Source organism: Oncorhynchus gorbuscha, linkage group LG21 (genome assembly GCF_021184085.1).
Source record: "Oncorhynchus gorbuscha isolate QuinsamMale2020 ecotype Even-year linkage group LG21, OgorEven_v1.0, whole genome shotgun sequence".
NCBI classification, from domain to species: domain Eukaryota; kingdom Metazoa; phylum Chordata; class Actinopteri; order Salmoniformes; family Salmonidae; genus Oncorhynchus; species Oncorhynchus gorbuscha.
In genome coordinates this window covers 60,329,511-60,342,658 of record NC_060193.1, presented here as the reverse complement: position 1 = coordinate 60,342,658, position 13,148 = coordinate 60,329,511, and the positions used below count along the sequence as shown (strand labels likewise).

Below are 13,148 nucleotides of genomic sequence, written 5' to 3'. Positions count from 1 at the left end.
ATTCAAACTTTTATATTGAACAACAATTCCATGTGAATCCGATAACTCTGATGTGTAGACTTTCCACTGTAGAGTTTATGTCATCTTATCATTGATGAGAATGTCTCAGATGACAACCGAACTGACATCAAGTACCAGCGCATATATTCAATTGGTCGAATTACCAGAATATAGTTCATTTCCCCCCACCTCCTGATTTTCCCAGAATCTCTATGTTAACCAAGGGTTTTGCAAATGTAACATCAGTAGGGTAGAGAGAGGAAAAAGGGGGGAAGAGGTATTTATGACTGTCATAAACCTACCCCCAGGCCAACGTCATGACAGTAGTATGGGCATTGCCAGGTGATTCATTACAAAAGATGATTACAGAAACAGAGTTATTGTACATATTAAATTAGTGTGGCCAAACCACTTCTGGTTTTTGTTTCTACCTGGTAGTTAATTTGCACTCACTTAGTTTCCTAGGTCTAAATCAGTCCCTGATTAGAAGTAGAGGATGAAACCCAGAAGTGTTTTGGCCCTCCAGGACCAGAATTGGACAGCCTTGAATTATAGCATTACATTAGAATATTACGTTTTCTTGGTTTTATCAAAACGTCACAATGTAGAGGAACTGAGTAAGTATCTCAAGGCACATTGAATATATACAACAATGTAATGACTTGACATTGGATAAATTATTCAATGATATGTTTTACAGTGTTTTTATGTTAAATCCATGCCATCAAGTTTTCCCTTCAGAGTTTCAATTTTTTAAAATAAAGAACTCCCCCTCCAAGTGTACTGTGTATTTTGTTTTCTATAAAATGTGATGGGGTACATACAGGAAAACATCATTATCACTACTATAACGTTTTAACCTGGGTTGGTACACAAAACTGGACGCTCGTATTACTCAGATTGGTCTGCCATTTCTACACCAGTTTAATTTCTTCATATCAAATCACAATCTAGTCTAAAACAACATAGTTGTAATAGTCAAGAGATGATCACTCATCTACAAGACATTTTAAAATTACAATCATCCTAAATAAAATAAGCCTTTGTTGAAAAGTAAAAATGCTTACTTTGTTGACCACCTAAGACAAAAATACATTGCAGTGTTCACAGCATTCTGGTGGGAAAACCGCTGACATGTTAAAAGTCCAACTATTTACATGACAATACTGCCGTTGATCCATGGATTATAAAGAGAGGACGCACCTCCCAACCCAGTGAGACCAAAGTTGACCTTCACAATGGGAAAGGTAAGGCTGGTTTTTATGCTATGCATATGTTGTGCCTCTGCATTCCTCCATAGATTATTCTACCGAAATCAATAAAAGGGGATGAGATTCATTAAAGGTAATGTGTGCCTCTGATCAGGATTTTTAGTCTGTACAATATTACAAAAGAATTCTAAATCTTGGGGCTTACTGCTGGGGAAGAGATCTGGTCTTACACAATAAAACACCTCAATTGATCTGTTTTTAGATAATTTTCTACGAAGACAGAAACTTCCAGGGTCACTCTTATGAGTGCGGTGTAGAATGCTCTGACCTACATGCCCACTTCCGCCGCTGCAACTCCATCAAGGTGGAGAGCGGCAACTGGATGGTGTACGAGAGGCCCAGCTACATGGGCTATCAGTACTTCCTGAAGGAAGGCGAGTTCTCCGACTACCAGCGTTGGATGGGCTTCAATGACTGCGTCAGGTCCTGTCGCATGATCCCCCAGGTAAGAGACAGATTAAGGAAGAGGTTAAAGAGATCCCGTTAACTCTGAAGTATTGGAGGGATTCTAAAGTATTACAGGGACTTCTGGACCTTTGTAGTTTGATCCCAAAACTACAGGAAATCAACTGCTGGATTCTGAGCAGTGGAGGCTGGTGGAGAACGAAATGGGGAGGACAGGCTCATTATCCTTCCCATTTCTCCCTCCACCAGCCTCCACTGACTCTGAGGTTGGACGTAGTCTACCACATATTTTTCTGAGCTGGCTACACATGAGTATCATCCCAATAACATTCCTCTCTGTATCCACAGCACCAGGGATCTCACCGTATGAGAATCTTCGAGCGCTCCGAGTTCGGAGGACAGATGACGGAGTTGACAGACGACTGCCCCAACCTCTACGAGCGTTTCCATTACAATGACATCTACTCTTGCAATGTGATGGAGGGCTCCTGGCTTTTGTATGAGCACCCCAACTACAGGGGGCGCCAGTACCTGCTGACCCCGGGAGAGTACAGGAGATACAACGAGTGGGGAAGCATGAGCGCCAGAGTGGGTTCCATCAGACGCATTGCTATGTAAGAAGCTGAATGTATGACTCTTGAATCAATGACCAATGGGAAATCATGTTGAAATAAATCAATCCACACAGAGCCTTTTTTTCCTGCCTTTTGTATTTTAAACCACGGAGAAAGAATGAATATACAAACTTATCTGTTAGGTTGGTTGAACTTTTAAAAGGTTTTACCATGAATTAACTCCCATATTACCGGGGTTTACTGAGTGAAACTGTGGAGTGAATAGACCTAGAATAGACCATGCGTGTACCCGAAATATCACATCAAATATTTGTATTCTTTGGTTATTGTCATGAACAGGCTGTGAAATGAATAATTTACATATTTTGCTTTGCACTCACATTTGTGTAATGTGTTACAGATGTAGGATCCTAATTTGATCACCCTGCAATGCATTAAAAAAGGCTTCTAAAGTTTGTCATTACCACTTTGACATTTCAGACGTGGTTATCCCTTACGAAAAATGTATCAACTCCAATCCCATTAATTATAATCCACATAATAATTCACATTTCCTGTTGCTGCAGGATTATTTTCCTGCTGTAGCAAACTGGCTTAAATTAAGATCCTACATCTGTACTCAGCAGAATCTGCTAATATTTTCATTCATGATACAATAGGGAAATGTCTGGGCAACTCATAGTCAGCACTGTTGATTGAAGAACTTGAGTTACAGAAAGGCAAATTAATTGATTGCAACATTGTAACACGAAAAAGTGCATCTGATGATGTTAACGTTGTATTTTTGAACCGTCTTCCATGTTGTAATGGCTCGAATGGAATCATTGGAATAGTATCAAACACATGAAAACAGTGCGTTTCAAGCTGTTCCATTGGTTCCATTCCAGCCATTATGATAAGCCCGTCCTCCTATAGTTCCTCCCACCAGCGTAGCCCATCCTCCTATAGTTCCTCCCACCAGCGTAGCCCGTCCTCCTATAGTTCCTCCCACCAGCGTAGCCCGTCCTCCTATAGTTCCTCCCACCAGCGTAGCCCATCCTCCTATAGTTCCTCCCACCAGCGTAGCCCATCCTCCTATAGTTCCTATAGTTCCTCCCACCAGCGTAGCCCGTCCTCCTATAGTTCCTCCCACCAGCGTAGCCCGTCCTCCTATAGTTCCTCCCACCAGCGTAGCCCATCCTCCTATAGTTCCTCCCACCAGCGTAGCCCGTCCTCCTATAGTTCCTCCCACCAGCGTAGCCCGTCCTCCTATAGTTCCTCCCACCAGCGCAGCCCGTCCTCCTATAGTTCCTCCCACCAGCGCAGCCCGTCCTCCTATAGTTCCTCCCACCAGCGCAGCCCGTCCTCCTATAGTTCCTCCCACCAGCGTAGCCCATCCTCCTATAGTTCCTCCCACCAGCGTAGCCCGTCCTCCTATAGTTCCTCCCACCAGCGTAGCCTGTCCTCCTATAGTTCCTCCCACCAGCGTAGCCCGTCCTCCTATAGTTCCTCCCACCAGCGTAGCCCGTCCTCCTATAGTTCCTCCCACCAGCGTAGCCCATCCTCCTATAGTTCCTCCCACCAGCGTAGCCCGTCCTCGTATAGTTCCTCCCACCAGCGTAGCCCGTCCTCCTATAGTTCCTCCCACCAGCGTACTCTACCATGCATATGCGTACATTTATTGTTATACAATGCCGTTAAAGTGCATGATAATGTAACACTAAATATTGAATACAAATCCCTCTGTGTTCTGTGGATGGTCTAGAAGCACCTGCACAAGTGTTCACTGTTTGGAGACACATACTGTTTGGAGACACACACTGTTTGGAGACACACACTGTTTAGAGACACACACTGTTTGGAGACACACACTGTTTGGAGACACACACTGTTTAGAGACACATACTGTTTGGAGACACATACTGTTTGGAGACACACACTGTTTGGAGACACACACTGTTTGGAGACACACACTGTTTGGAGACACACACTGTTTAGAGACACATACTGTTTGGAGACACATACTGTTTGGTTGAACATGCAGCTTTATTGAGAACAGACATGGAACATAGAACTTTTAGTTGTTGGAGTCAGAGATCCGTCTGAGGGATCCGATCCTGGGGCCCAGGCCACCCCAGTCGCTGGGTCTGCGATACTCGCCAGGCTTCAGGTAGTACTGTCTGCCCTTGTAGTTGGGCTGGTCGTACATGAGCCAATGGCCGTCCATCACGTTGCAGGAGTTGATGTCGGACATGCGGAAGCGGTCCTGGACATTGGGACAGTCGTCGTTCAGCTCCTGCATCTGGCCACTCATGTCGGGGCGATCGTACAGCCTCATCCTGTAGGAGCCGCGGTGCTACAGGACGATGAAATAGAGGTCATATTGGGTTTTACATTACTACAAATTAGAGGTCAATTATTAACAAGACAATAAAGCAAAATAGGTGGGGCCGAAACGGAGCCTTGAGGAACATCAAGAAGTTTTCATTTGTGCTCTTCTATAAAACCACATTGCAATGTGAGATGGGGTCTAGTGATGAGCGTAGCCCTGTGTTTGAGGCATCTACACTGGGTTTACCATGGGGATCATGCGGCAGGACCTGATACAGTCGTTGATGCCAATCATGCGCTGGTTGTCATTGTACTCTCCCTCCTCAGGAAGTACTGGTGGCCAGTGTAGTTGGGCCTCTCGTAGACCATGAACATGCCGTTCTCCACCTTGATGGAGTTGCAGCGGTTGAAGTAGGAGTGCAGGTCGGCACAGTCGCTCATGCACTCATGGTGCCGACCCTGGAAATTCCTGTCCTCATAGAAGATGATCTGCAAAGGGGAGTGTAAACATTTTAAAGCATAAAAAATGTATCTTCCATCTACTGAACTGATGTATTTTTTTCAATGTTGTGGTCATTATATGGGGGACAAAACGAAATGTTTGATGTTTTTTTCCAGTTATACTATAAAACTAGTCGTATGAATGCAGGTGGGTGCCTGACTTACCTTTCCCATTGTCATGGTTGCGTGAGGGGCAGATACACAGTCAATGGTCACTCTTTCTGTGCCTCTGTCCTTTTATAAAAAGCAGCTGTGTGATTGCGCAGCATAAAGTATTGTCATTTAAATCAATGATCTGGAGTTAGCACACAAATCTGTTTATGTATAGCCATGCCTTATTGTGTGGCGAGTTATTGTTGTTGGCCAGTTTTCACACGTTCATCACTATTGTCAGAAAACACTAGTGTATACTGGAGATCTGGTGCGTGGCTGGGCTTAGCATCAGCAAAACAACTCCACCAGACATTTAGCATATCATTGTAATTCACAAACACTGTCAATTTCAATTGTGTCCTTTTATGCACAATTATGCAAATGTAACAGCTTATAAAATGCCTTTCTGGGAATGAATCCGTGAGAATGAGCCACAGAATATGTTTCTTATTTCTAGATGTAGGCATGGACTCTGAAAACGCTGACGTTACTGTAATCCCTCTCACCCCACCCCCCCCCTAAGTTTTAGATGCACTATTGTTAAGTGACTGTCCCACTGGATGTCATAAGGTGAATGCACCAATTTGTAAGTCGCTCTGGATAAGAGCGTCTGCTAAATGACTTAAATGTAAATGTAAATGTAAATGATGTGATGAACTGTTGTTTGGCCCCATACATTCATTGTTCTGTTCTATACTTAAAGGTCTGTGTTTTGTGGGCGAACAAAATATCTGACTATATGAATATGCTTGTATGTAATCATATATCATGTTTACATACATAATGGACAACAATGTTGCCATGGTGTCATTAGCAAGGGAAAAAAAGCAAGTAAACAACCGTGGTAATTCACTTTGAGAGGAAATACTTTTAAAAACATTTTCATACTGATCCGGATTTGAAAATAAACGTCAATGTGATACCGATGGTCAGTGAACGGTTACGTGATGAGTAACCTTGTCGGAGACCTGAAGACTTGCGTTCACTCCCCGAACTAAAGGCTTTAGCTCAGTGGGCTAATACAGTCTTTGTGGTGCGCAGGGGGACCCGGATTCGAATGCCAGTCAGTCACAGAGGCAGCATCATGTCAGTGTTGTGTAACAGCAGTAGCAGTAGCCAAGCATCTAGGAAAAACCATCAGGAACATCAGGATAACTGATGGTTCAAATCTACCCAAAGCTCGACACATGAGTTATCTGTGGTTAAGACGACAGTTGATGATAGTGTTGTTGTTGTTGTTAGAATGATGTATTATTGGACGTGATGTATTGGTATGTTGTATATTGTTTTAGTGAGTATGTGTATTGTGACTGTGTAATTGTCCTTGGCTGTCCTGGGACTACGGGTGCACATGATCTTTTAGCTAACCCCGGCACATTTACATGGATGTTGCATTATTGTAATATTGATGTTGATTCATGTGCATTGTCCCCTATAAATGAATAATAAATCATGTATTCTTTTATTTAACCAATTCATTAATTGTGTGAAAAAAGGCAATCAGGAGACCCTTTTTTTATTGAACTAGCCAAGCCAGTTAATAACAAATTCGTATTTACAATGACAGCTTAGGAACAGTAGGTTAACTGCCTTGTTCAGGGGAAGAACAACTGATTTTGAACTTGTCAGCTCAGGGATTTGATCCAGCAACCTTTCAGTTACTGGCCCAATGCTCTAACCACTAGGCTACCTGCAAACCCAGGAGTGATCAGGATTGGTCATGTCAAACAGATATTGTTGCAGGTTTTGCTTGTACAATATTTTTCTACTCAGAAATGCATATACACTGAACAAAAATATAAACGCTTCATGTAAAAGTGTTGGTCCCATGTTTCATGAGCTGAAATAAAAAATCCCAGAAATGTTTCTTATGCACAAAACTTTATTTCTCTCAAATTTTGTGCATCAATTTGTTTACATCTCTGTTAGTGAGCATTTCTCATTTGCCAAGAAACTCTAGGTGTGACATCAAGAAGCTGATTAAACAGCATGATCATTACACAGGTGAACCTTATGCTGGAGACAATCAAATGACACTTTAAAATGTGCAGTTTTGTCACACAACACAATGCCACAGATGCTGAGGAGTAGTTATGTCTGTAATAAAGGACTTTTGTGTGGAAAAACTTATTCTGATTGGCTGGTCCTGGCTCCCAAGTGGGTGGGCCTGGCTGCCAAGTGGGTGGGCCTGGCTGCCAAGTGGGTGGGCCTGGCTGCCAAGTGAGTGGGCCTGGCTCCCAAGTGGGTGGGCCTGGCTGCCAAGTGGGTGGGCCTGGCTGCCAAGTGGGTGGGCCTGGCTCCCAAGTGGGTGGGCCTGGCTGCCAAGTGGGTGGGCCTGGCTCCCAAGTGGGTGGGCCTGGCTCCCAAATGGGTGGGCCTGGCTCCCAAGTGGGTGGGCCTGGCTCCCAAGTGGGTGGGCCTATGCCCTCCTATGCACCCCTGCCCAATCATGTGAAATCCATAGGGCCTAATGAATTTATTTAAATTGAGTAATTTCCTTACATGAACTGTAACTTAGTAAAATTGTTGGATGTTGCGTTTATATTTTTGTTCAGTATACATAACTGTAACATAACTGATCTAACCAGACATAGAAAATATTAGATTTATTATAGAACAATCTTATTAGTAACAATGTGATTCACACCATAATTAAAACATTTTAACTTCTGACAGTACTTTAAGCTAGTTTGGATAGCACTTTAAGCTAGTTTGGATAGCACTTTAAGCTAGTTTTGATAGCACTTTAAGGTGGTCCTTAAACATGACTAATAAAAGTGTAATTTTATTGACAAAAAGCCACAGTGACAATGTAGGTCCGTCTATACACCCTGAAGTCCCTGGAATATTATTACTACGTTACTGACATTAATATTTGCTTCTCTATACTTTGACTGACAGGGCCTAGTAACCAATAGGATTTCTGTTATATTGCATAAGGTGGGACCTTTCTCTGGTTGGGAACTTTGCCAACGTGGAGGTAAGTTTCAACTGTGTGGCCCTTTGTGTCCCAGTGACTCTGTGTCAAAGAAGCATGTAGAGTGAGTGAGATAGAAACTTGATCCTGAACATGGTCTGCTTAATGTCATATGATTCAACATTTTAATGTTAAATGTGCAACATTTCAACTATATATTTACATCCTCTTATGTAGACCTGTTTGCAGTATATTCCATTCAATTTAGACCCACATGTACAACATGTGCCTCTTGCTCAATATATTGAGGTTTGTCCTCCATTTAAGCTAAAGGCACAAACACAGACCCCATACGTTTTTTTATTTGACTTTTATTTAACCAGGCAAGTCACTTAAGAACAAATTCTTATTTTCAATGACGGCCTAGGAACAGTGGGTTAACTGCCTGTTCAGGGGCAGAATGACAGATTTGTACCTTGTCAGCTCGGAGGTTTGAACTTGCAACCTTCTGGTTACTAGTCCAACGCTCTAACCACTAGGCTACGCTGCCATCATCAATTAATATCAATCACTTAATCAGAAACAGTGAAATGGAAATATCAACAGCAAGCTTATTTAAACAATCGTTTTATTGACTGGTCAGAGTGGAGAGGACGTTGGGCCTAAAAGTCGGTGATCCTACGGAAGGAGCCTGTGGTGGCACAGGTGGCTCCCCATTCGCTGAACTTCCTGTACTCGCCGGGCTTCATAAAGTACTGGCGCCCCTTGTAGTTGGGATGCTCGTAGAGGGTCCAGTAGCCGTCCATGACGTTGGCGGAGTAGATGTCACGGCTACGGAAACGGTCCTGGACGGAGTCACAGTCCTCGCCGAACTCCATCATCTGTCCCTGGAAGTCTGGCCTCTCGTAGATTCTCATGCGGTAGGGACTGCCGCTGGCCTGCTCGGACAGAGAGGTACAGGAGAGGTAACACTGGCAAAACACAGGTCACTTGGGGGCATGGGGAATCACAGGAAACCAGTGACATGTTTCAGCGGGCCTTAGGTTAACACAGGAAACCAGTACATGTTTCAGCGGGCCTTAGGTTAACACAGGAAACCAGTACATGTTTCAGCGGGATTAACACAGGAAACCAGTACATGTTTCAGCGGGCCTTAGGTTAACACTGGGAAGTCAAAATGCTAAAGTAGCCAAACACCACATTTGGTGTCAGAAGTGGGATATCACAATTGGGGAGGTCGCAGTGTGCTAACATAGGCCAGGGTCATGACAGTCACAAAGGTAGTTTAGGACATGTCCAGAATGTCTCAGAAATGTCTCTTGAAGGAACCCAAGATTATGGGCTTCCATCCATCCATCCATCCATCGACTCTCCTCCCTCTAGGCGAGTCGTAGAGTCACTTTGACATGTACCTTCAGACCTTTACATGGTCTGGTTATCTCCCAACCATTCACAGACTCATGTGTTGTGCTTATAAAACTATGGGCTGGATACCCGGACACAGATGAGGCCAAGTCGTGGACAAAAATCAATGGAAAATCTCCACTGAAAGTGCTTTTTAGTCCAGGACTAGGCTTCATCTGTATTAAGGCAACCTGCCCTAAAACCACCAGTTGAGTGAACAAGTATACACTGATAAATCCCACAATGCATTACTACAATACAGATTGAGCCATGAACAAACCACACATCATAACCCATTCTCTAACTTCCCGGCTACTCACATAAGAAAAGGTCCGGCAGGAGCGAATGGTGTCGCTGTAGCCCATCCAGCGCTGATATTCTGGGAACTCTCCCCTGGTCAGTACATACTGGTAGCCTGCATAGTTGGGCCTCTCGTACAGCACCCAGCAGCCGCTATCTACCTTGATGGAGTTGCAGCGGCTGAAATGGGGGTGAACATCGGGGCAGTCCGTGTCGCACTCATAGGAGCGACCCTGGAAGTTTTTATCCTCGTAGAAAGTGATCTACACAGCCAGGGTCGAAGGTCAGAGGGAAATGTTAACATCAGGTTTTTTTCTTTCATTCCTAATATAAAAACACATTTTCTATGATTTCTATAATGGCAAAATATACTGCCTTCTCTGGACCAACAATTAGGTACGAGTAAGTTTGTCTCCTGTTTATATGTCTCCTGTTATAGGCTACTACACTGTTGGAATTCTACAGCTTGTCTACCAGTAAAACAGAGATCAATGATCATTTTCATTACCAAACACTATAAAACTTATCTCTGGATTATTTTTCATGGCAGCACTATGACATTACTGTGTTGATCAATCAACCAGTTTCTTTCCAAATCAGCTTTAAAGTCCATAAAAACAAGCACAGACCCAGAGAGCTGTATACAGTAGTGCCAACTAGCTAGAGAAAAACTGGTCTGCCTTACCTTACTCATGTCTGGGCTGTTGTTAGAGCACTCTTCCTCAATGTAATATCCAGGACAGAGGGCCACGAGCCTCTTTTATAAAACTCAATCAAAGGTTGCCGGATCAGAGGTTTTGTTATTTTAATGAGCAGGGATTTGGTGGCATTGAGATGCTGCCAAGGCCTTGATCCTGTCCATACAGATAAAACCCCTGATTCATCAAATCAGATGTCCTAGCCCTGCACATTATTGACCCACGTGCCGTGGACCACGGCTCTCTTGATACTGTACGTCGACCAAAATACATTTTATTATCCAGTAATCCACAATAAAGGGACAAGTTTACTGTTTGGAATGCATCATCACAGTGCTACAGTATCTGCAGGCCCTCATTCATTCTCTTAAAGTCATCACAGTGCTACAGTATCTGCAGGTCCTCATTCATTCTCTTAAAGTCATCACAACACTACAGTATAGGACCATCACAACACTACGGTACAGGACCATCACAACACTACGGTATAGGACCATCACAACACTACGGTATAGGACCATCACAACACTACGGTATAGGACCATCACAACACTACGGTATAGGACCATCACAACACTACAGTATAGGACCATCACAACACTACGGTATAGGACCATCACAACACTACAGTATAGGACCATCACAACACTACGGTATAGGACCATCACAACACTACGGTATAGGACCATCACAACACTACAGTATAGAACCATCACAACACTACGGTATAAGACCATCACAACACTACGGTATAGGACCATCACAACACTACAGTATAGAACCATCACAACACTACAGTATAGGACCATCACAACACTACGGTATAGGACCATCACAACACTACGGTATAGGACCATCACAACACTACGGTATAGGACCATCACAACACTACAGTATAGGACCATCACAACACTACGGTATAGGACCATCACAACACTACAGTATAGGACCATCACAACACTACAGTATAGGACCATCAACAACGGTATAGGACTACAGTATAGGACCATCACAACACTACGGTATAGAACCATCACAACACTACGGTATAGGACCATCACAACACTACAGTATAGGACCATCACAACACTACAGTATAGGACCATCACAACACTACAGTATAGGACCATCACAACACTACGGTATAGGACCATCACAACACTACAGTATAGGACCATCACAACACTACGGTATAGGACCATCACAACACTACAGTATAGGACCATCACAACACTACGGTATAGGACCATCACAACACTACAGTATAGGACCATCACAACACTACAGTATAGGACCATCACAACACTACGGTATAGGACCATCACAACACTACAGTATAGGACCATCACAACACTACAGTATAGGACCATCACAACACTACAGTATAGGACCATCACAACACTACAGTATAGGACCATCACAACACTACAGTATAGGACCATCACAACACTACAGTATAGGACCATCACAACACTACAGTATAGGACCATCACAACACTACAGTATAGGACCATCACAACACTACAGTATAGGACCATCACAACACTACAGTATAGGACCATCACAACACTACAGTATAGGACCATCACAACACTACGGTATAGGACCATCACAACACTACGGTATAGGACCATCACAACACTACAGTATAGGACCATCACAACACTACAGTATAGGACCATCACAACACTACGGTATAGGACCATCACAACACTACAGTATAGGACCATCACAACACTACGGTATAGGACCATCACAACACTATGGTATAGGACCATCACAACACTATGGTATAGGACCATCACAACACTACAGTATAGGACCATCACAACACTACAGTATAGAACCATCACAATACTACGGTATAGGACCATCACAACACTACAGTATAGGACCATCACAACACTACGGTATAGGACCATCACAACACTACGGTATAGGACCATCACAACACTACAGTATAGGACCATCACAACACTACGGTATAGGACCATCACAACACTACGGTATAGGACCATCACAACACTACAGTATAGGACCATCACAACACTACGGTATAGGACCATCACAACACTACGGTATAGAACAATCTGCAGGTACACACTCATTCTAGAAATAACATGGAGGCCTGTTAGAGAAGCTTCTCTATATGGAGTAGAATATAGAACATAGGATGGCGCAGACACTCTCAGATTCCGTCCAACCATGACGTTATTGTTTTAGGGTAGAACAGTATTATAAAAGAGTATAAACAGCTTGATCCTAACATATAATGCATTGTGAGGATAGAATGGACTATAGAACATGGAACATTGCCATTGAGAGAAAGCTAATGGAGAATCAGTGAATATTTACAAACAGGGTATCCTGTGGAAATGCCTAATCCTACAGTAGGCTACTGCAGCCACAAAAAGGCTTATGGGGCTTATGGTATTATTGGGGCAAGAGTGTCTGACATGGGAACAATATACTATGGGGGATAGGAGTTACTGTTATGGAACAACACATAATGTATACTATGGGGGATAGGAGTAACTGTTATGGATAAACACATAATATATACTATGGAGGATAGGAGTTACTGTTATGGAACAACACATAATGTATACTATGG

At 43.2% G+C, this 13,148-nt stretch overlaps 2 protein-coding genes and 1 pseudogene across 2 annotated transcripts; 1 reads left to right on the top strand and 2 right to left on the bottom strand.

Moving 5' to 3' along the window:
• The first annotated feature begins 1,106 nt into the window (after positions 1-1,106).
• On the top strand, positions 1,107-2,366 carry LOC124007746 (gamma-crystallin S-1-like). Its single transcript, XM_046318480.1, has 3 exons — positions 1,107-1,247; positions 1,474-1,716; positions 2,025-2,366. The coding sequence occupies exons 1-3, from the start codon at positions 1,239-1,241 to the stop codon at positions 2,292-2,294; spliced, it is 522 nt and encodes a 173-aa protein (XP_046174436.1). The 5' UTR covers positions 1,107-1,238; the 3' UTR covers positions 2,295-2,366.
• Positions 2,367-4,257: 1,891 nt separating this feature from the next.
• On the bottom strand, positions 4,258-5,364 carry LOC124008582 (annotated as a pseudogene).
• A 3,379-nt stretch (positions 5,365-8,743) lies between these two features.
• Positions 8,744-10,652, bottom strand: LOC124008351 (gamma-crystallin M2-like). Its single transcript, XM_046319548.1, has 3 exons — positions 10,522-10,652; positions 9,857-10,099; positions 8,744-9,070 (listed from the first exon to the last, which is right to left on the bottom strand). Exons 1-3 carry the CDS (start codon positions 10,528-10,530, stop codon positions 8,795-8,797), a joined length of 528 nt encoding a protein of 175 aa, XP_046175504.1. The 5' UTR covers positions 10,531-10,652; the 3' UTR covers positions 8,744-8,794.
• Between the last annotated feature and the right edge of the window lie 2,496 nt (positions 10,653-13,148).